At 43.2% G+C, this 25,131-nt stretch overlaps 1 protein-coding gene and 1 pseudogene across 2 annotated transcripts in view; both read right to left on the reverse strand.

The window, feature by feature from the left end:
* The window catches only part of DOCK1 (dedicator of cytokinesis 1), a 546,722-nt gene that overhangs the window by 381,746 nt on the left and 139,845 nt on the right, over positions 1 to 25,131 (reverse strand). For both annotated transcript variants that reach the window (XM_037804943.1, XM_037804942.1), the window contains exons 22-23: positions 24,773 to 24,907; positions 11,058 to 11,166 (exon numbers count right to left, since the gene is read on the reverse strand). In XM_037804943.1, coding sequence (XP_037660871.1) covers positions 11,058 to 11,166; positions 24,773 to 24,907 — 244 coding nt within the window. The remainder of the gene's footprint in view (positions 1 to 11,057; positions 11,167 to 24,772; positions 24,908 to 25,131) is intronic.
* On the reverse strand, positions 9,611 to 9,726 carry LOC119511043 (annotated as a pseudogene).

A 25,131-nucleotide genomic window follows, 5' to 3' on the forward strand; every position in this document is an offset into this window, starting at 1 on the left:
CTGATGCTAAAAAAAATTAGTGTCTCTGCCAATGAATCATCAGATCTAAAGGTTACGCGGGCAGGAAGAAAAGCCACTTTTGTTTTAATAAGGTAAGCATTTTATGGCCCCTTTCCCCCCCCTTTACCGCTTGCCCAATTCAGTGTACCATATTGAATATATAGGATTTCCCAAGGGAAAAATAATTCTCCTTGAATTATAAAAGTGTCACATTCACAGTTCTTGGAGAATAATACTGCTCAGCTGCTCATCAAAATTACACTGCCTGGCACAGGTTTCAAAACAAAGCCAGTGTAATGTACAAATTTAAAATCTGACTTGGGGGATATCATGGGAAAACAATGGATTGAGAGCAGGATATCAAAGTCTGATCCTCCCACACCAGATCACTCTGTTCCTGGTTAAATCCCTGGAAAACCCTGGGCATAAATGACTTCCCCACTCCCCAGTTCCCTGACTGCCTGATAATATACTTACCTGAGTGCTTTTGAAATCCTACTGCACATGAACTCCTTGATTTCATCAATACGTACACAAAAATAATGTATTGCTTAATAAAATGCCACAGAATACTTTTAATGAAATTTTGTGATCACTCAAGGTAATGACACTCGAGTCTATTTTTTTGAACTTGCATATGGAATCATCCTTTTTCACACATGGCAGTGCTATGGCACTAGCCGATATGCTGCTCAATAATATTCGTCCTAGACGTATTTAAGGGCCGGTCTTGTCCTCTCGGGCCCTAGCTCAGGCTACTTGGTATTCCGGTTGGAACACCAATCCTAAATGAAGGCTTTAACAACCCTTTCCATCAACCCAGTAGACAGACCCAAGGAAGAGCTGCAGAACCCATTTCACAAAGGCACAAATTTGCATCTGCTTCAGCTACATCTACAAATGTCACTGCAGCCCTCCCGCCGGCCACTCTTGTCTCTTCTCTCTCCACTTCTGGATTATGAAGCTGCTGCTTCTATTTCCATCCTCTTAGAGTCTTTTCTTTTCAGGGATGGTCCCTCCTTTACAGAAATGACTTGTCACTGCTGGGGTGGTGGTGGCGGTGGCTATGGGACAGATGTGGAGGAAATGACAGTTCTCTCTGAGGATCAACACAGCCTTTAAGAGACAGTCACTTCTGTTCTCTAGGAGGACAAGCAATAAAGAATATTGAAGCCTGGGCTACTGGCTGCCACTTTTCCCTCACGGAGACAAAGAGAGCTAAGAATGAAGGTACAAGAGGAAAGCTGAGACAAGAGAAGGGTAGCTTTTAACCCCTAGACATAGCCAGGCCTGAGTCAGGCCATGGACTCCCCAACTACATGAATCAATTAATTTCCTTCTTTCTGAAGCAAATTTGAGTTAGGATTCTGTAACTTGCAATCAAAAGAGGCCTCAATGCTACAGAAACTTCAAAAGAGAATCTATAACAACCAACAGCAAATGTACTTATAACACCCGTGCACAGTGAGACACAGTGGAGCCTCTGTAGACCTGGTGTCTTCAGTTCACTTGGGGAAGGTTTGTTTTCAGCTGATCTGCACAAAATTCCTTCATCTTTCCTAGTACTGAGTCTCTCAGAAGGGGTTCCCAGGAGCTCCACCAGCTGCACTGGGAGCCCACTTCAGATCCCAGAGAAGAGCCAGTGGGTGTGGGATATAATTGTTTCCATCAGTGGCTGAACTGTTATAACACACAGACTTGACATGATCACATCCTCTGCCCATCCTTTTAGAAGGCTTTTTTGCTACTTCTTTTAATGGCAACCATGGTGGCGTTGGGAAGATCCCAAGTGATGACATGCGTGAAAGGCCTTTGGTGAGGCAGAGGGCTCAAAAACACAAGGGATTAGGATTACTGTGTGCACCACCATCCATCTGGATGAAACAGCAGATACATTCTCTCCAAACCACATGGGCATCTGCGTGTGGTATTTTCCCTCCCAGTGTTCTGTAACATCCAGTGGAGGCTAGCTCTTTGCACAAAACCAAGAGCCAACTGACCAACAGCATCCACTAAGTAGACAGCATGTGGGAAACACCAGCCAAGGGGTCCCCAGGAAGCTGTCCAAAATGAAAGAGGACATGAGAACTCAGACTCAAAAAGATGGCAATCTGGTTAGAGGGTACACACGGAGAAGGTATCCAAAATGCACAAGCAGAAGGGAAAAAGTGCGTATCAGCACACTGCGGCTGCGTGCACACAGGTATCCCATGACAATGCCGGGCAGTCACTGACATGGCAGCTCCCAGGCGGAGACAACGTTCAGGCAGTCTCAGGAGAGGATGCTCCACCCGCTATCTATGCATTCCACGGTCTTCACCTGCTTCTTCAATGGGGCCTTCATCCACGCAGGTGCTTGAACCAAAGGCTGGGAGATGACACTTCCCCCGTCCTCGTCCTCATCGTCCACATCAGACTCACCACCGTGGTCAACCCACCTGCCTTCTTCTCAAAACTCTGCCATCAACATGGAAGCCTAGTGGTTCTTACAGGATGTGATTCTGCCTCCAACCGCCCCCCCCCCATGACATCTGACAATATATGGACATTAGACAATTTTGGCTTGGCACAGTAGAAGAGAGGATGCTACTGGCATCTACTGGGTAGAAGCCAACGCCTGCTCAACATCCTACAGTGCACAGGCAGCCCTCAGGATCAGGAACTATCCAGCCCCAGGTGGCAACAGTGCAAGGTTGAGACTTTGCTCTAGCCCCACTCCCTTCGTCTGTCACTGAATTACGGGGCAGCCTTTCACCCCTGCCTCCTCTCTCAGCTTCTCCAATCCACTCCACAGACAGCAGCCAACGTCACCCTCCGAGAAGCCAGGTCTGACCTGGCACAGAGCGGTGGCTTCTGCAGATCCTGGACAAAGCACCTGGCAGCATGCCTGGTCGGCCACGACCTGCCTCTCCAGTCCCATCCCAAAGTCCTCAGTCTTCCCAACGCTCACCTTCTTCAGCCCCACTCACTGACCTTTTCATTTCTTAACAGCAGCCAATGCCTGCCTGCCCACCACCACTCCCTGGAGCCTCTCCCACCCCACACTTCCTTTGACATGGGCTTTAGGCTCTACTGGAATGTTGCTTCTCAGAGAAACCTTCCCTGGACCCCCAACCATTTCCAATCCCCCATATAATCTGCCACCCCACCCTTCACATGCTCTTAAGATGACTTCGCACAATCCGCAATTTGTGATTAATGTCCATGATTGGCTGTAAATCACTATTACAATCGCCAGATCAATGTTTATGGGTGTGGTTAGCTTCTTTGCATCTGACACGCTCACTCAAGTGTAATCACCGTGAGGACAGGAACCTCATCGGTCTTATTCATGCTTCAACCCCCAGCACGTGGCACTGTGCTTGGCCCACAGGAGAAAACAAGTGTTACTGAATGAATTTCTTAAAAAATGAGTAGTAAGGTAATAGGTATAAACCTATCTATTGGACCCACTCACTCTCCCAGGAGACACTCAATAAATCCTGAAGGAGGAAGGAGAAAAGAGCTGGCCCTCACTGCCCTCGGGCAGGAAGCGGGGCTCAAGACAGATGCCACAGGTCTGGGAGGGACAGTAGGGGACAGAGAGCTCTGAAGGCCTCAGTCAGGAGTGGGGGGAGGAAACTGCTCCTGAGCCGGGAAGCCACATGGTCAGAGGGTGTTTTTCCACCAGGATCCTCACCAGAGGGCGGGCAAGATAGCAAGGAGAACTCCTGGACTCTGCAACCCACAGTAAAGGCCTGTCCTCTGACACAGAGACAGTGGGGTGACCAACATCAAGAAAACTGATTACAGAGTTAAAGGAAAAGACAAACTCCCTGCATGATTTATTAATGAGAACATTCATTACAGGTTTTAAACGGTAAATGCAAAACCCCAGTATTCAACAATAGGTAAAGAGATGACACAAACGAACCCACATGGACTCAGCTGCATGTTCTGAATTGGCGTACAGCCATTACAAGTATAATTATGACTGTATGTCAATATGGAAAGGTGCTGATGATATAGTGATAAAAACGCAAGAATCCGAAAGCTATCGACATTGTACCTATAAAAATTCTAGTGCACATGCACCAGAACTGGTAGAAACATAAATGTCCAATTTCCAAAGGAATATGATGGAAATGATTTTCATTTCTGTGACTGCTGCAATGATGTGCAGTGTGCAGTACAAATGGTGATGGACAAGAGGTCAAAGAAAGAGTTGTATCCATCCAGGCCACCATGGATGAAAAGCTTTGCCCCTGGAGGGTTCACCCACCTGCAGAGACAGCATGAGTCCTCAGGAAGCAGCCAAGAAGATTGTTTAACTATCAGGCAAGAGAGAAATCCATTGTGAGGCAACTGCTCTCCAAATTTTAAGGAGGAAGAATCTGGAAGCTGCCATGTCTGGTGGGTTCAGATGTCTCGGCCAGACTGTGGAACCACTGGCAGTCTGGAAGCTAGAGACTGGCAAGCAGTTTAAAGGAAGTGTGCCTGGAAAGCTTTACTAAGAGCAAGCCATAAAATAATTTTTTACCTTCTTCTGTGTTGTGTGTGTGTATTTTGTGTTTTGAGGGGGAAGAGGAGTCGTTGATTGGTTAATTGATCCAGGAATGTGATAGACAGGAGAGATGTGGCTTCACGTGAAGTCTCTCATCCTCTAGGCAGAGAGTAGACTTGTTGAACCAGAATATCCCATGATATGGGGCAGCTGATGGCCAGAGGCTGGGGCAAAGCCAAGCTCTGAAGGGAACGGCTGCACCAGCCCAGACTCACGTCCTCTCCCCAGCTACTGGTGCTTACCCCACAACCGAAGTGTTCTCTAGAGCTGGTTAACCATCACTGCCCTGCCCAGGGATTGGTGGAAATGAAAACTCTCATCCCATCCCCACACCTACTAAGTCAGAATCTGCATTTTAACTAGACCTCCAGGTGACCTGTGTGCACAATGAGGTCTCAGAAGTGCTGGTCAACAGCTCTTCATGTCCCAGGCTGACCAGGGACCCCTGGTTCAGGGCCCGCTTCCCTCCAGCCCTTCCTCAACCCCTGGCCTGGGTGCCGCTGGCATCCAAATTGATGTCCATGTGGACTTCCAAGCTTAGCTTGGTTCCCGCACTCCCTGAACTCTAGAACGTCCCTCTCTTCTCTGTGTCAGAAAGAACTCTCCAGAAGGCCAAGTCTTCTGCCAATTCTTAATCAATCAAGTGAAAGGCTCATTTCACTTAAGTGCCAATCCTCAGCTACCCAAAATTCTGGTTCAGCACGTCTGTCCCCCACACAGGCAACATGGCTTGGATGGTCTCCACCCAAACCACCTCATGCTTGTCCACACAGAAAATGAGAGACTTGCTAGTGATGCCATGACTTGTGTCAACAGCATTCCCAGATCAGTTGATGCAATCAGCAACCCACTCCACCTCGCCACCCCAAAAAGATGAAGAAAATATTGTATGGCTTGTTCTTAGTAAGACTTTCTGGCTCAAAAGGCTCTCCAATTCCTTTAAACTGCTCTACTATCTGTGAGGGTTCCCCAATCTCAGGCCCGCTGCCTCAGGGCCCAAGGGATTTGAACTCACCAGAGCTCTCTTCCCCTTTCCTAATTGGCTACCAACCCCTGCCAAAAGAAACAAAGCTTACATAAGCAGGTGGCTTCTGAGAGTGACCAAATGGCCCTCTAGCCACACAACATCACTGGGGAACAGCTCAGTCTCACAACATGTAGAAGGAAGTGGAGACACAAGGCAGAACCAGAACTGTAGCAGAAAATGAAGTTCAGACAATCACACTTAACACAAGTGGTCCAGATGACAGGGCACAGTTCAGACTCAGGCTAGTCCTAACAGCGTCGGTCATGACTTCCATAGGACCTCAGGGCTCCTGGAAATCCAGGTGCTGCACAGCAACCCAGAGACGGTCAGCCCAGGACACTTGTTTCCTGTTGGTGGAAGTAAAAGCTAGATACAATCTAAACACTCTAAAATAGAAAATTGGTTGAATAAGTTATAATACAACCATGTGGCAGAGCAACAAGTAACCTTAAACATATCTCCCTGAAAAACATTGAAGGAGGATGAGAAATGTAAGTGGCAAAAAACGAAGATTGTAAAAGTAGATAGAAAGATAGATAGATAGATAGATAAACAGATAGATAGATAGATATTTAATGACTTTAAATGAAGAGAGAAAGCATTTATAAGGAATAAAATGCTAACAGTGTCAACTCGTGCAGTTGAGGTGATAAGTGAATCTTATTCTTAATTAATATTTTGCTATTTCCCACATTTGTAACAAAATCACATATTACTTTTAAAACTGAGAGCAAGGACACAATAATTGTGCACTGTGTTTTAAAACAGAATGAGACTGATAATAGCCCTCATCTTTATGAAAACCTGGAGCACAGCGCACGGAGGAGTCAGCCAGCGCCTGGGAGGAAGGGCTGAGCCCAGGCACACCGCCAGCAAGCGAGGCCCTGGGTGGGTCAAAAAGTTGCTTGAGTAAGACCAAATCCCTCATCTCCAAGGAAATCATGTTATTTTTGATCCTTATTGTTCATCATCCCTAATACATTCAGACAGTTTTTCCCAAGGGCAATAAAGATTCTACACTTACAAACTTTTGAGAGGCAGGGTGGGCTCCAGATGCTAGCTGGAGCAGCTAGCTCCAAAAAGCAGCAAAAAATTCCAAATAATGAGAACTTAGACTAAGATAAAAGGCAAATAAATAGAGTTCATTTCAAGCCGAGATATTATTTTTAAGGAAATGAAACCTGTGCTTTGTGGGGGGCAGGAACCTCCCACCTCCTGCCAACTGTGTCACCGTGACGTGGAGCAGCTTATTCTCTAGACAGTTTCTTCCCATGGAGAACAGTCGGAAATGGCTCCACAAGATGGTTAGAATGGAAAGAGACAGGGAAAGCAGCTCCCCAGGAACAGTCCCCAGAAGGAAGACAACCTCTTGCGCATCTCGTGTGCCAATCTCAGCTTGGGGGGCCTCGAATTCAATTACTCTTCACCCCAGTCCAATCCAGATACCAGTAGGGAAAGATGCTGGAATACCAGGGGCCCAGGGCGTCACAAGACAGTGGAAGAGATGCAGAACACTTACAGTAATGTTTTCATACTGAACTGATCAATGGAAGAAGCCAAGAAGAACGGTAAAAAGCAGTGCTTTTCAAATGCAGCCTGAGATCCATTAGCTATTCACGAAATAAATGGAGATATGAATAAAGCAGATCTGGTTAAGATTACAGCAAATCGGGCCAAAGGGTAAAGGTTGAAACTGACTGTGTTCACACTTCAACTTCCATGTGAGACCAAGGGAAGAGATGTTTATTTGGAGCTATATTTTCTAAATAATATAACTTGTACAGTCAGTTTGTTCAAATACTACACTTACATGGAACTTTGAGTAGAAAGTGAGCTATGGTAGGTCTGTATAGATTAGAATGAAATAGCAATACACCCTAAAGCAATCTGGGTGGAGAATAAAAGTATATATTCGAGACCACCCTGCACAGCTGGGGGAGGATGCAGAGGTGTTGGACTTCCTCACCTGGACTGCTGCTGATGTTCTCACAAACATTGGGGACTGATGGCTTGATGTGCTGAGCCCTCTGTCTTGGGGCTGCCCCTACAAAGCTTGTTACTGCAAAGGAGAGGCTAACCCTGCTTATAATTGTGCCTAAGAGTCTCCCCCTGAGTGCCTCTTTGTTGCTCAGATGTGGCCCTCTCTCTCTCTCTAACTAAGCCACCTTGGCGGGTGACTTCGCTGCCCTCCCCCCCCCGTACATGGGACCCGACTCCCGGGGGTGTAAATCTCCCTGACAACGCAGGATATGATTCCCGGGGATGAATCTGGACCTGGCATCATGGGATTGAGAACATCTTCTTGACCAAAAGGGGATGTGAAATGAAATGAAATAAAGCTTCAGTGGCTGAGAGATTTCAAATGGTCTCGAGAGGTCACTCTGGTGGACATTCTTACACACTACACAGGTAACACTTTTTAGGTTTTAATGTACTAGAATAGCTAGAAGTAAATACCTGAAACTATCAAACTGCAACCCAGTAGCCTTGACTCTTGAAGACGATTGTATAGCAATGTAGCTTACAAGGGGCGACAGTGTGATTGTGAAAACCCTGTGGATCACACTCCCTTTATCCAGTGTATGGATGGATGAGTAGAAAAATGGGGACAAAACCTAAATGAGAAATAGAGTGGGATGGGGGGGGATGATTTGGGTGTTCTTTTTTTATTTTTATTTTTTATTCTTACTCTGATTCTTTCTGGTGTAAGGAAAATGTTCAAAAATAGATTGGGGTGATGAATGCACAACTGTAAGATGGTACTGTGAACAGCTGATTGTACACCATGGATGACTGCATGATATATGAATATATCTCAGTAAAACGGAATTTAAAAAACAAACATTATTATAGAATAGACTAAAGGAGACTAGACTAGAACCATGAATGTCAGAAAGCATCCCATAGAAGGAGGGTAAGAACATTTCAATGAAACACTTTTCAGCCTTATATATGCCACACATACACACACACACACACACACACACACACACACACACACACACACAGAGTAAGGATCTGTTTCTTAATGTGGATCATGGTCAAAGTTTCCCTCCACAGAGGGTTCTGGAATCCTCAGCCCCACACAGAGGAGCACACTCTGCCTAGTGCCTGAGGGTGGGGGGTACTAACTGGAGACAGTGAATCCCCCGTCTCCAGAAACACTCGGATGCCCCGGAGTAGGTGCCCAGGCCATGAACCTCACCCAGGGCGGCCGTCTGGCAGGGCAGAGGAAAAGAAGGCGAGCGCACACATTCACTGCAGTTTCCTCTCCCATTTAACACGACAACCTGCCCAAGTATTCTCCTATATGTGTGTCTCCTTGCTTAAATGGGTGACCCTGATAAAAAGGACCATACCTAAATCCAGTGGAAAGTGGCACTGTTGAAAGCTGTGTTGTGGATGCCACGTTTATTGTGCAGTAAATTATTACCTGAAACCCCTCTTGCCTCTCCCTTCATTGGGACACAGACCCCCGGGCTGTCTCTAATCGACAAGGTGGATGGAAGTGGGGGTTCAGTTCTGAGGAGGGGACCACAGAGTCGGGGCTCTCACGGCCAAAGAGGTCCTCCCGGGTCACCCACAGTCACCCCCCGAAGGCAAAGACAGCAGGCTGATCTCCACGTCGCCAGGGAGGCCACGCAATCCTCTCGAAACTCAAACACCCGGCAAGGGCCCCGGCAGTATACAACTCAGACCCCTAAGAACCACCATAGGCTTTTATACACTTTCTTTTTGTAAGATGATTTGCTCTTTTACTTCCATTTTCGAACTCGCAAAACTTAAAAGATGTTAAAACAGCACAAATGCGAAGGTCAAGTTATGGGAACCCTGAAATCTCAGATGTTGAGAGACCACCCACTGTGAACTAACAGGATACAAAATTAGCAGCAAGGGAGGTGACATTTCAAATAAAACCCAGTGGGTCTTCTGACAGATGAAAGCACTGAATTCAACTGTGTCTTCTAAGAAAACACCCACTGAGGAAGGGTCTTCTAAGTCGCCAAGTCACTAAATGCTTGTTTTGTTTTGTTTTGTTTTGAAACATGGAATGCTTCATGAATTTGCATGTCATTCTTGCACAGGGACCATGCTAATCTTCTCTAGCATGCTAATCTCATTCCAACTTTAGCATACGTGCTGCTGAAGCAAGCACCACTAAATGATTTGACATAGACAGGTAGGCAGGCACAAGTCAAGCCCGGTCAAATTTAATAATGTAAGAAAAAATTCAGAAATCCAAAATTATTTCTGAGCTTAATACTTCCTGTAATTTGTATCTACTTTTCCAAAATGCCCACAGAATTTAGTAGTAAACGTACTGAACACATTGCTAATTTAACCTTGAAGCACTGAGCCAGATTTAGGAAATATCAAGTTGCCTAAATAATCAACTTACAACTTTTAATACACAAGCCACATGCCTTTCTCTGTGGATCACTAATTTATTCTAACAACTTGATATAATGATCAAGAAATTGTGTTGAAGAATCCACTGGCTCTACCATACAGCTGCACTGCCTTTGAGATAAAAGGAACAATAAGACTTTCTTCACGTTTCATTTCTTTGGTTCCACTGGTTGCAGCAATCACAAGACACTTCTGAAAACTCATACATCTTTGTTCCGGACTGTCTGGGAAAGCTCTAAAGCTGGAAAATCACTTTCGCAAAACATTTTTAAGACAATAGCCATAAGGATGTTTTTGGAAGAGGAAAGTGAGAGTAGAGGCAGCTATGAGGAGTAGAAAAGTGAACATACACTTGGAAGATTCTTGTTCTTTTAAGGAATTAGTGCAGGAAGCAAACTGCAAACTGTGTAGCTCCTCCTGCAATAAATAATAAGCCACCCCCATAAAAACTGCTGTTAACAGGGGTACCCGAGACCCTGGGGTCCTGGGGCTTCTCCAAGAGCCCTCCCCACACTTGGCCTCTGGGGAGTGTCCTTCTGAATGGTCAGACGTCAGTGACCTAAGACATCTTCTTCCAAAGGGCAACAGGGCAGGAGCAGGTAATCAGAGGTGGGGAGACCGGTCAGAGCCCAGGAGCTTCGGCTCCCTCTCTCTTCTGCGCAGGCAAGATCCACTGCAGGACAAAGACGCAGCACTACTTCCCTGGCAAAGCCTGAGGTCTGACAGTGATACCCGGGGCACTGCCAGCCTCAGCCTCCCACGTCTTCTGAGACATCGAGACACCCTGACAAGTTCAGCGTAAAACATGATTCTCATCATTCCCTTTATTTAAATAAAGTCAATACAGAACCTCTCCTCCCTGAGGAGCACGGAGGTAAGTAATGAAAGTGCTTTAGGAGCACCTCGGGAGGAAGGAAAGAAGGAAATTTATTGCCCACAGAGCATGATCATGCTCACCACCAAGGAGGCTCCCGGGTCTCCCCCACGAATTCAGGCATCGCTGGAAGCCTGCCCGGGAGGCCTGCCAGCCCCTGCCAGCCCTGAGCGAGGCCCGCGCTGCTGCCCCCCAGGTCCTACCTTCACCCTGACCGTCTGATCCGACGCGCTGCTCATCATGTCGCTGATGGATCGGAACAGCTGCACCAAGGACTCCACGAAGTCGGCCTCGCCTTTGTTTTCATAGAGTCTGCAAAGAAACACACAACACGCCGTGAGGCCCTGGCAGAGAATCCCTGCATTCTCGGCTCCTGTGTCTGCAGCCATTAACACAGCAGCTTGGATGACAAGGTAGAATGTGAGGCTATTTCCTCAACACCCATGACACATGGGAGGCAATTCGGAAATCACGCGAGTCGGGGCCACTCAACTATGGCTATGCACCTTCACATTAAGGAAGCTGGTTTTTAAATATTAACGTGTACTGCTTTTCTCATTGTAACGTAATGCATTTCAGAAATCTGGAAAACACTGAAATACACAGAAAAGAAGAAAAGAAGGCAGGGGAGGGGGGAGGGAAAAAAAGAAGGTGGGAGATTGGAATAGAGGGGAAGAGGGAGGGACGGTGCAAAAAAATTCAACTTTAATCCCAACTCGCAGAGATTTCACTATTAATATTTTGGTGTATTTCCTATTTGGTATAATATTTGGTGTTTTTTTAACTTCTCATTTCAATGTAATTGACAATCCCACAGACATTTAATTGCCTAAAATTAACATGTGTCATAACCATTTGATACTGACATTGAAAGAGCAAATTCAGAATTATTTTAAGAGAATGATACCATACAAACTCATTCATATCAGAACCAGTGGTAACTGGACAAATTTTCAAAGAGTAGAGCATATTCAAAAAAGGGATAATTAACACTGGTTGCATATATGCAAATATATGCTGCTAATTGCAAATAGGTTTAACCTATAAATTATTTATTAGCAGTTACTTCAAGTGTCTGTGTTAGTAAAAACCAATGCATTTGCATTTTTAAATGTTGCAACTCAGATGTTTGATAAATACAAACTAGTTTTCTGCCTAACTAAAAGTATACCATACCTGAAAACTTGTATACAATGGAAAATTTTGTAAACTAAGTGATAATTAATTACCCTAGAGGTAATCTTCCATTTAAATGAGTTCCATTGAAAACCAAAGAATTCCATCAAAAATGAAAGATTACAACCTAATGTATTGGTCTTCTAAAAAACGATTTTCAAATAAGGGTTTGCTTAAATGGTACATCAAACAATTAAAATCATGGAGTCATGAACTTCTGCCTGCAGGTGGGATGGAGCAGTGCTTGCAGACTGGTGCAAACACCTGGACAGGTTTCAAACACAGTCATTTTTCCCCCTCAGGTCATCTGCCAAATCCTGGAGATGCATGGTGTGGGAGGCTGAAAATCAAAATGAAAATCTCCGAAAAGCAGAGTGGAGTTTTGATCAGTCTTTAGAGAAAATGAAGACAGACTGGAAAATCGCAGAGACAGGAGACCCAGATAACATAGTAAATTCTCCTCTGGAAATCCTGGAGGGCCAGGGACAGCCCCCAAGTAGACTGAACAGGACAGAGGCTACTGCACAGTCTCGGCTAAGCACAGTCCACACCGGGCTAAAGTGGTCAACCCTACTTTCTCTGCTGAGTAGAGTAGAAAGATGAATCATCTCTGGAGGAAAATCACATCATCTGGAGCTTCTACAAGTTTTCATATCCATACTCCTACATTCAGTCAAAAATTACTAGACAGCAAAAGACAGGACCATGTGATGAAATTAAAGCAGAAAAGAAGACAATAGAAACAGAACCACAGACGGCCCAGATATTGGAGTGAAGACAAAATCATCAAAATAATTATAACTACTGTATATTTAAACTTTAAAATATAGAGGAGGTTATTTGCTGGCTCTTGTTGGCCTCTAGTTCAGTCTGTGTTATTTAAATTCTAATATATGAATTATTTGGATTGAATTCATGTTCACTGACATGTTGAATGTATTGATGTACAGCCTTGAATGTGAATAATTATTGTAAACTATATTTTACAACTTTTTTTTTCTGGATTTATAATATAAATTTTCTATTTGGTCAAGGATTTAATCATATCATAATTTAATGAATCTGTTTATTCCCCTCTTTTTCCCCAAATATTTGTGCTTTAGATGTAGTTAACGGATGATGAATTTTTCACATATGCTTTGCAGTCTTGTAATAAAAAAAAAAAGTAGGTAAAGGTGAAATAAATAAATAAATAAATAAATAAATAAATAAATAAAACAAACCATGGAAAAGATGGAAGAAACAGAAAATAAGATGGAGAATTTCATTAGAGAAATAAATCTAGAAAATATAATTATATGGAAATTTTAAAATTAAAAAACACAGTCTATAAAATTAAGAATTCATTATATGGGTTAACTGGAGACTAATTAGCAAAAGACACAATTAGTGAACTGGAAGACAATCAAGAGAAAATAACAAAACAGAAAAAAAGGGAGGGAAAATACAGAGTGCTCAATATACATAGGGAATAATGAAGAGATCTAATGTGCATGGAATTGAAGTTCCAGAAGAAAAGGAGAGACAATGTGACAAATGTGGCATTAGAATAGATAATTGCTGTGAATTTTCAAAAACTGATGCAAGACATCAACCCCAAAACTCAAGAAGCTCTGAGGACCCAATGTAGGATAAGTAAAAAGAAAAGCATTCCTGTGCAACTCATAGTAAGAAGTGAAAAACCAAAGAAAGAGAAAATTCATAAAAGCAGCCTAAGAAAAAGCAGTGCAACCTCAAAGGAGTAGCAATAAGTTTGAAAGCTGCCTTCTCGCTAGAAACAATGGAAAACAACAGAATGGAACAACATTTTTAAAGTGGAGGGAGAAACCTAGAATTCTACATTAAATGGAACTATCCTTCAAAATTGAAGAGGAAATAAACTGCTTTCATACATACAAAACATGAAGAATAGCTATATTAAAAACATTCTACAGGGAGTTCTTTGGATAGAACAAAAATTATCCCAGAAGGAACCATAGAATTGAAGGAAACATGAAAAACAATGGATAATATTAAGAACAGTGAATGCTAACTACACAAATCAATAATTGCAAGATATCATGGGGTTTTAAGTCTATAATTTAAATCTAGATTTAAAGCAGGTAACAATAACCAAAAAGCATGAAATGGAGGAGGGAGTAAATGGAGTTAAAGTAGGCTAGTTTTCTAACCATATCTAGAATTATCAAGGGAGTGGTAAAAGTACTACTTTGAATTACTCTATAATGAGTCAAACATGCATGTTGTAATCTCTAGGATAATCACTAAAAGAATATTAAAAGAATGTTTACTATGATAAAAGAGGAGAAAATGGGACAATAAACACAAATTCTGATCAGTCCAAAAGATGGCATAACTTCTCATTTCGTATAGAATGAGAAGTTAAGGCTTGAAATGTTCCGGGTTCTATTTGGAATGATGGAAATGCTTTAGTAATGGATGGTGATGATGGTAGCATAACACTGTGAACACAATTAACAGCACTGAAATATATATATCTGAATATGATTAAAAGGGGAAATATTAGATTGTATATATGGTAACAGAATAAAAATTAAAAAAAAAAAAAATCCAAGGAAGGAACCTAAGATGACAGATAGGTGAGACAGGGCCAAAAAACACCTCCATGAAAAATATGAGATAAAAGCCAGAAAGTGACCCAGAACACCAGTTCCAGTGATGTACCAGCTGGAGAAGGTCTGCTAAGAGACCGTGCATTTGGTGAAACCAGGAGTCTGCATACTGAAACGAGTGAGTGAGCCGGCTGAGAGTCCAGCGGCCATGCTACGGTGTGGGAAAACCATGGGTTGGCATTTGGAGACAGACTAGTTCTTTAAAAAAAAAAAAAAAAACCTGAGAGCAGCTGCGGTTATGACGGTGAGAACCACACATTGAAGCATGGCAGGAGCAGGCTGTGCCAAACATCTCGATGTCTGGTGTGAACGATAGCCCGCTGCTGATTGTCTCGGGGCCAGGGGGACAGAGCAGAGCCAAGAGGAGAAAGAAACCACGCCCCTTGCAGCCATCTCCCCGGCGGGCTGGGGACACTCCTGCCCGGGGCCAGAGCTATAGCCCAGAGCCGCGACAAGGGTCCCAGTGTGACAGGGAGTGTTTCCCGCAGCACCGCGCACATGCCACAATATCGGCCGTGGACAGTGGCCTTTAGTGCACCCACAGCTAATTGTCCTGGAGCTGGGAAGGTGGAGCTGTGCGAAAAGGGGGAAATTAACATGCCCCATTCAACCATCTTTACAGCAGGCTAGGAATGCCCCTGCACAGCCCAGTGGCCCAGGGCTTCCCTGGAGGGCCGGAGTGCACTTGTGACATGGCACAACCTTCCCTCAGCAGAGGTCCTGGAAGAGCATGGCTGAAAAGGGGGACCCACTTGGAAATCCTAGGGACCCTACGCCAATACCAAGGACTTGTGGGTCAGCGGCAGAGACAATCTGTGGCAAGACTGAAATGAAGGCTTAGACTCTTGCAACAACCTCAAATCTCCAGGAACACCTGGCAAGTTTGATTATTAAAGCTGCCCTGCCTCCCTAACCACCCAGACACACGCCCCACATTCAGGGCGGACAGCACCAACAACACACTCAAACTTAGTGCACCAATTGAACACCACAAGAATCAGATCCCCACACACCACAAAGACAAAGTTGGGGAGAACTGACTTGAGGGGAATAGGTGACTCACGGATGCCATCTGCTGGTTAGTTAGAGAGAGTGTACGCCACCAAGCTCTAGGTCTGACAAATTAGAGATCAGTATGTTTTATATCCTGAAAAAACCCTATCAAGTAAAGCAAATCCCAAGAGGCCAAAAACAACAGAAAATCTTAAAGCATATGATAAAACCAGACAATATGGAGAACCCAAACCCAAACACCCAAATCAAAAGCTCAGAAGAGACACAGTACTTGGCGCAATTAATCAAAGAACTAAAGACAAACAAGAAGAGCATGGCACAGGATATAAAGGACATAAAGAAGACCCTAGAAGAGCGTAAAGAAGAAATTTCAAGAGTAAATAAAAAAATAGAAGATCTTATGGAAATAAAAGACACTGCTGGCCGAATTAAAAGACTCTGGATACTCATAATACAAGATTAGAGGAAGCTGAACAACGACTCAGCATCCTTGAGGACCACAGAATGGAAAATGAAAGAACAAAAGAAAGAATGGGGAAAAAAACTGAAAAAAATTGAAATGGATCTCAGGGATATGATAGATAAAATAAAACGTCCAAATTTAAGACTGATTGGTGTCCCAGAAGGGGAAGAGAAGGGTAAAGGTCTAGAAAGAGTATTCAAAGAAATTGTTGGAGAAAAATTCCCAAACCTTCTACACAATATAAATACACAAAGCATAAATGCCCACTGAACTCCAAATAGAATAAATCTAAATAAACCCACTCCGAGACATATTCTGATCAGACTCTCAAATACTGAAGAGAAGGAGCAGGTTCTGAAAGCAGCAAGAGAAAAGCAATTCACCACATACAAAGGAAACAACATAACACTAAGTAGTGACTACTCAGCGGCCACCATGGAGGCAGGAAGGCAGTGGCATGACATATTTAAAATTCTGAGAGAGAAAAATTTTCAACCAAGAATGTTTTATCCAGCAAAACTCTCCTTCAAATTTGAGGGAGAGCTTAAATTTTTCACAAACAAATGCTGAGATTTTTCTAATAAAAGACCTGCCCTACTTCAGATACTAAAGGGAGCCCTACCAACAGAGAAACAAAGGAGAGAGAGATATAGAGAAATTTAACAGACATATATAGAACATTACATCCCAAATCACCAGGATACACATTCTTCTCTAGTAATCACGGAACTTTCTCCAGAATAGACCATGGGCTGGGACATAAAACAAACCTCAATAAATTTAAAAAAACATTGAAATTATTCAGAGCACATTCTCTGACCACAGTGAAATACAAATATAAGTCAATAACCATCAGAGACTTAGAAAATTCACAAACAACTGGAGGTTAAAAATGAGGGGGAGATGAAAACATTCCCAGATAATCAGAAGCTGAGGGACATCATCACCAGTGGATCTGTCCTATAAGAAATGCTAAAGGGAATTGAGCAGGCTGAAAGGAAGGGACAATAAACAATTGACTGAAACTACATGAAGAAATAAAGATTTCCAGTGAAGATCACATGGTAAATATAAATACCAATACTACTGTATTTTTGATTTGTAACTCCACTATTTACTTCCTACAGGATCTAAAATACATAAACTGTAATGATAAATCAGTGGTTTTGGAGTCAATGTAAAATATGTAACTTTTGACAAGAACTACATAAAAGTGCGGAAATGGAGGAGTATAGGAACATAGTTTACGTGTCCTATTGAAGTTAAGTTGGTGTCAAAGAAAAATGAGATTGTTATAGATTTAAGAGGTTAAATTTAAGCCCCAGGGGAAACACAAAGAAAGTATCAGAGAATATGACCATAGAGATGAAAAATAGAGTATGGGTTACGAGAAGTGGGGGAAGGGGCAATGGGGAGTTAAGAAATGAGAGTAGGGTTTCTGTTTGGGGTGAAGGGAAATTTCTAGTAATGGATGGTGGGAAGGTGATAGCATTGCAACATTCTAAATGTGATTAATCCCACTAATGGAATGCTAGGGAGGGGTTGGAATGGGAAGATTTAGGCTGTATATATGTTTCCACAATTGAAAAAAAAAAAAAAGACAGTCTAAATAGATAATGACAATTAATTGCCAAGGATGATCCTGGATGGGATCTGAGGATGGAGGACAGGAGGCTCAAAGGGACACAAATGGGACATAAGGAAAAAAAAAGGAAATATAGAATGTAAGCTTTGTATCAATGTTGAATTTCTTGAACTTAGCTGCACTTAATGTGATTGCATAAAAGAATGTTCTTGTTCATAGGAAATGTATATTTGAATTATATTGTTTGTTCAAGGATGTGTGCAGCTTGCTCTCATATGTTCAGAAGACAGAGCAATAGAAGATGGATGATACAGAGGGAGGGAGGGAAAGAAAGAAATAGTGGTGTGACGGGATGTTTAAGTTGGTGGATTGGGGTATTGGGGGAAGGGGGTCGTGGTATGCTGGAGTTCTGTGTATGGGGTTTGTATTGTTTTTGCAACTGTCCTGTAAGTTTGAATTTATTTCAAAATAAAATTAAAAAAAAAAAAAAAAACCTAAAGCAAAAAAAAAAAAAATCCATGGAATTACATTATCAAACAGTGAACCCTAAGTTAAACTATGGACTTTAGTTAAAAGCACAATTTTATAATTATAGTACAATAAATAGTGTACTATCATCAACGGTAACAAATGTTCCACACTAATTCAAGGTGTTTGGGGGGGGGAGGGCGGTGATATATGGGAATCCTGTATTTCATGCATGACTGTTTGTAAACCCACAGCTTCTCTAATAAAGAAAACAAAGTTAAATTTTAAAAAATGGCATAAAAGGAGGAAAAAGGGAACTAATACAAATAAGCAAAAGAGAAAATTAATAGAAAGGTAGAAGATACGAGGCCAATATATTAACTTATTACCTTTTATGTAAATACTCCATTAAAATGACTATCAGACTGGACGAAATAAAAATGCACCTATATCCTACTTATGAGACCCAACTTAAATAAAAGACACAGAAAAACTGAACAACACTAACCAAAAGATAAAGAGACATTTCATTCTGATAAAGAAGTCAGTCTCCAAACCTGTATGCCCCCAATAACATATCTTCAATATCTATAAAGCATAACTAATAAATCTTTATTACATTTAAAATTCTACCAAGAACCTCTCAAGGATGCATATGCAATAATCAGTTTCTTTACTGCTATCAACACGTCTAGAGCATTCAAATGTTAGCATTTTATAGCAATACCTTTGAAGTGCCTTTTTGTAACGAGGGACCATTGGAGAAGTCCCGAGAATCTCACCCCTTCGTTTTACCAAGTAAATCAGGAAAAGTCCCGTATTTGACCCACCATGAGGCTTAGGAAGGGGTGAAGAAAGAAAGAAAGAGGCATACTGGTAGATAAAAAGGTGAATAAAAGCCGCTCATCAATCCCTGGTCTGTTTAAATATCATAAGTATTCACTAACAAGAAGCGACAGGGTCTTTCTTTATTAACTACCTTCTATTTTGGTGACCCAGGGAATGACAGCAAAATGACAGATCTGCAACAACTTATTCATGATCAATAACTAATTATTCACAAAGCTAATACCAGATGACAGGCAAAAACGCTACAAAGCACAGAGGGAACAGAAGATAACTAGGTTGAATAATTTGATTTGGAAGACCAGATGCAGGATGGGTCTGTTCGCTGGTTTTCTAGTTCAAGGGATCCACCCACACGGAAAAAACAGACAGACAAAAACCAGGGGAAAACTGCCACTGGCTGTCAGGAATCTTCCAGTGGGTTCCCCACAAACCAAATGTTTTCGGGCCAGGGCTTTTAAACTGCTGTGTTCATTTCAAAACAAAATGAGCTTTCTAAACAAAACAAAAAGGTATGGCTCTGCATAGCTCAAGAGATAATGCGGTACTGCAATAAGCTTCGATATCTTCCTTTCCAAAGTTTCATCTCTTTGTTCTTTTGAAGAATAACGATCCTAGAATTTAACAAAGTCACTGCATTATATGAAAACCCAGCAGACCACTTTGAAAGAAGACAAAAAATAAAAGAACTCAAAAGTTTATTGCAATTGCAAAAAGAAAATCTCACTTGTCAATTCCGACTGGGAGCCCAGTTGTTTTTCTCCCACAGTAACAGATGTGTTGCAGGTGAGAAAATGAGAACCCGGATTTGTTTTTTCCCTCCACGTCTAAAAACACTACACCTAAGACCTGCTTAGAGCTTGTTATGGATCAAACATTCTAGACCTCGGTGTGGGATACAGCTGCTTTTGTATTCCTTTAGGTGGCCTATACAAAATAAGAGTATTATTTCATCTAAAAGGAAGGCCTTTGCTATCACAGACAAAGAAGTCGCTCTTGAAATGTCACAGGAGAGCACCTAGGAGTGGAGAGCAAGAGAGCAAGGAGAGAGTTTCTAAAATTCTTCATCCCTATTGTTCCTGATTTTAAGGCCATGCATTTGTTCCTTCCATATTATCTGTCAAATACTAAAAGAACTTCTCAAGAATTTTGGACTATAGATTTAAATTTAGAAGTAGTCCTCATATTCACACCATGTGGCTACAACTCTGTGTTAAGTTTCTAAAGAAAGGTGTGTCCTTCTCTCCCTTGGGAAGCACAGGAGGCACCAAGTTCCACGTTTAGGAAACATTTAGAGAACAAAGAAGCTTAAGAAACTAGGAAAGTCTGGGAAATGGTCAGGGCTTCATTAAGAACTTATGGAAGAAGGAAGGAAGGGAGGGGAGGGAAGGAGGAAGGAAAGGAGGGAGAGAGGGAAAGAAGGAGGGAGGGAAGGAGGGAGAGTGGGAAGGTGAGAGGGAAAGAAGGAAGGAAGGATGGAGGGAGGGAGAGGAAAGGCCAGAAGAAGGGAGCAGAACCTCTATGTAAGTCAACATTCTCTTTTGAAAATCAACACTCTCTTTGAGGTAATGAAAAAACCACATTACTCATGATCATCAGTAATGTTTGTTGAGTGATGACAGAGAAGGAAAAAGTTGTGTAAAATTTAAAAAACAATCATGTGGGCAAAAAGGGGCGTGGAAGCAGACACTTTTATCCTAAAGTAGCATCACTCTCAAACCCTATGGTAACTGACCCGAAGCTTCCTTAACTCTGCTGCTCCTGCTTCCCACACATCACGTATCACCGACTCTCAGGAGGGCAGCTCCAGTAAGGAGAGCTGAGAAAAGCTCCTGGGGAATCAGAAGGCCCCACGCCTTCTCTGAAAATGCGTTGGAGCAGCTAGAGGCAGCACAACTATTCTGAAATGGAAGAACACGTCTGAGGGGGGCCTAAGGAGCTAGGGGAACTGGAGGAGGGGGCCTCAAGAAAACCAGGAGGCAAAGCAGACGAACGGGCGACCCCCTCAGGGCCCCGCACCAGGCTCTGCCGCCCACCTCTGCTGCGGTCGACACAGCCCTCTGTCCCCCCACGGCCGGGGTGACGGTGCAGGCCGCAGAGCAGCAGGGGTGGGGGAGGACGGCTTGCTTGATTTAAAAGCTGTAAGTCCCCTGAAAGAAGGACAGCTTTGTCCCTCGGGAGCGATTGGGGTGGACAATTGTCCCACAACCTTTGACCCACGTCTCCAAGGAGAGGCAGGCACAAGTCTGTGCCCAGCCCATGCTTAGAGGACGCAGCCTTGGTTCCGGCCGTGTGGCCTCGGGGTAGTTCGGTCTCTTAGTAAAAGGGCCCTGGCTGGATGGCTCGACAGAGCCACATGCCTCCCAACAGGAGGTGGCGAAGGACACCTGACTTCCTCCCACTGCACGTCTCTCCAAAGTGCCCTACGCAGCGTTACATGCCGGACTCCACTGTGTCACATGCCAGACTCTGCCACATCCCCAAACCACCGCCGGGGCTGAGTGACAGACGTTCTGTTTCAGAGCTGCTGTATCCCTAACCTAGAAAAGCATCCAGTCTTGGGAAGTACTCTGTATTTGTTTTAAAATGAATGTGGTTTCCAAGCCCACCCTGCCTGGAAGCAAGCAACTATGAGCATGCTTTTTGCCGTCACCATGAGCTCTACAGTATTTGGCCTGAGAAGGTGAGGAAGGCCCAGGCTAGGGGCTGGGGAGATTCATGAGGCCTCATGACCTTTTGACAATTGCTGCTACTCAGCTCATACCTGCTTATACTTTTTTGTGCTCAATAGTCTCAGTTCTTTTGACAAACAAGTTATCCCAGCAAGGAGACTCAGCGTGGGGTTTAGGCCTGGCCCCTGCTGGGCTGCATCAGGTCAGAGGCCAGCACCGGGATCGTGGGCTGTGGCGACGCCACACAGCTGAGCACCGGGACGAAGGTATTCCTGGGGCTGGAACCCCAAAGCACGTCCTGGATTGCGGGCAAAGGCCTGCTGAGTATTTCCCTCCATTTCTACGTAACCCAGAGGGACTGAATCATTTCTGTGTGTCACTAGGGCTCCAACGAGCAAAAGCCAAAGAGATACTATTTCTGGTAACAGGAATGTCAGAGATTGACACCCACCCCCTCCAAACTAATGGGGAAGAAACGCTGAGGAAACCAGTTAGGTAGGATTCAGTAACAAGCCGTTAGGTTCTAAGTTGTCAGGTAACAAGATTCTGGATCAAAAGTGTAAGGAAAAGAATGCCAGGCGCCTTTCCAAGATACATACCCGCCCCACCAAGCCCGCCTAAAAATGTCTTTTCCAATCTTCCTTGCAGCTAGGGCAGTCACGTGACATGGCACTGGCCAAAGAGATTGAGAGCATGTTGCCTTGTCACGTGACATAGTTCTGGCCAATGGGATGAAAGTATGTCACTCTGTCACATGACATAGTGAGATGTCACACGACACATGAGATGGAAGCATATGTCACTTTGCTAAGTGACATGGCTCTGACCAATGAGACGAAAGCATCTGTTACCTTGTACAGACTGGGGAAAGCTCTTTGAGGAACACAGAGCAGCTGGCACAACATTTGCCCCTTCTCTTTCCCCTCCCTCCTGCCCAGAATGCAGTTCCAAGGAGTCCCCTTGGAACCATGAGATGAAGAGACACACCTGAAGGATGGGTGCAGAAAGATAAAAGGAGCCTAAAATAATGGGCACCATGGAATAAAATGCACACGCTCTGTACTTGTCCTCTGGGCTTCATGCTAAGCAAAAACTTAAAAAGGGAGTTTCATCTGGTTAAGCCAGGTAGGTTGGGTCTTTCTGTAATCAGTCCTTTTCCCATATTCCAAACCTCTACAGAGGGATCAAACTAAATAGCTTTCATGGACCATGTTCTAAGATCTCATACTATTTGTATTTTGAGAAAGACATTAAAGAGAGGAGAGATAAATAATTTCTTACTAGTCTACCTGGAAGACCCCAGTCTTTTCTGTGCAGCATGTTTTACAAAATATTACAGTTACAAAGATAGGAGAACTACACTGTTTACCAATGCATATTTCTTTTAATCACTAATCACTGAATGAAAAGGAAAGTCATGAACAACTGTATCAACTGAATGTTGCATTCTTATAAGTGCATCCTCTCTCCTTAGTGCAGATTTTGGTTTGGAGTAATCAGAAACTTAAAATTAGTGGGAAAAAATATAAAAGCAAGATAGAAGGTGCCAAGAAGGTCATTTTCAGAGAATTTATTTTATTGAAATAAAACGAACCAAAATACAAGAAAGTATAACAAAGGTCATCTTTTGCACCTGAAAACAGCAAATCATTGATGGCTTTGAATCTTAATAAAAGAGAGTTTCAGCACGTGCCAAGATTCATGCCTGTCCACAAGTAAAATAAAAGATTGCGACTCTGATCTGCTAGTCAAGGATAAAAGCGTGCCCTCAAACCTATGGTCTTAGTAATTAAAAACAGTAGTTTGTAAAGATTATTTTAATCATGGGAACTCCAGGTTAAACACAAGCACACTGCATTCTGTGGTCAATATGTGTGAGCTCTGACAATTGATCACTGGTGGGATCCACCCGTTTTGTGCCTTTTATTGTTCTACACACAGTGAGTAACCTATTGCTTTGGCTTTATTTGCATCAAGGTGCACATGAGATTGGATTTTTAATTCCTTCCCTTTCTTGTGAGCGAGCCCCTCTGGAAAAGTCTGGTTCAGGCAAAGGAGGATAAAGCCAAGAGGAAATAGGAAGTTACTGATTAAGTTCCAAACTGTTTCAATTCCTAATTTCCACTGATACATTTCAGGAGTGCTTTGCTTTTAAATGGCAATGCGTGTTCTCTCATTGGAAGGGTCACTTGTTCATGAATTCAAAATTCATGTGTAAAACTCACAACAGGAACGTCAATCTCAAATAATCAATAGGCACCAACATCCCTCCCATTAGATAGCCCACATAGCAACAATCCCCCAAAAGACACAGGTAGAGTGAATCAACTTCAACACCCCAACATTCAAACTACCCCCTCTTCACATTTCATCTACCTTAAAGTTAAATCCCGGGGGCATAGAGAAAGTTCTTTGATTTTTTTAGCCTAGCTCTTCATCTACAGAAAATCTAGAAAAAATATTAACATTACCTATAAAGTAATGAAGCCATAAAAAGCCCAAATCACTTTGAAGTTCAAAAGCAATTCAAATATGCCACTAAGCTGAAACAACTGGGTGTCCTTTAACACAGAAACTTCCAGTGTGGGAATATCCCTATAGATTTATTCTGGTAGAAGGAAAGCGAGGGAGGGAGGCCTCAGTCAACATTTGTCTTCTCAAGGAAGCAATTTAACTTTCTGGCGCTTTTTTGTTGTTTGCTTTATTTTTGTTGGTTTATTCAGTACTCTTTTCCATATACAGATACACTGAAAACAACTTTGAATCCCGTGGAACACACTGCACTCCATCTGAAGCACTGGGAATGTGCTCAGTAGACAGTGCTCCACTGAGACGCAGGGATGTCAGGCTCGGGAGCAGTGCCCGTATCCCACGCCAATGTCCAACTGCACGGGAGCGGTTATGGTCAGAGCGGACCACTGAACTCCAGGCCTGTATCTGCTACTGCTCTGTCATGCCAGGAAGCCAGGGAAGGGAGGAGGAAGGAGAGAAGGGAGAAGAAAACGGAGGAAGTGAAGGATTCCCCACAAGTCCTCTGGAGAGCCAGCAGGGAGATACCTACTGATTGAACAGGACCCGGGAGCGCACAATGAACTTGAAGATGTATTCCAAAGCTTTCATGGCTTTGTACAGCTGCTCGTTGATTCCCGGCTTCTCAGCATTGTCCACGTAGTTCCTTAATACTTTTGTCAGCTTCCTGTTGGCAATGGAAAAACGGATTAGTAAATTCAGAAGTGTACACAACCTGAATTCTTAATGGTACAGAAACAACTAAGTGGGCTACTTTTATTTTGCTTTATACTTATCAGTATATGCATATTTGTGAAAGTTTTTCTAAACAGAAAAAGTGGCCCATAAAATAACTCTCACAAGAGCATCCCCAAATCATCTCAACCACCTCTATCCTTTACAGTTGCTTTT

The sequence above is a fragment of the Choloepus didactylus genome, chromosome 15 (genome assembly GCF_015220235.1).
Source record: "Choloepus didactylus isolate mChoDid1 chromosome 15, mChoDid1.pri, whole genome shotgun sequence".
Classification (NCBI taxonomy): domain Eukaryota; kingdom Metazoa; phylum Chordata; class Mammalia; order Pilosa; family Megalonychidae; genus Choloepus; species Choloepus didactylus.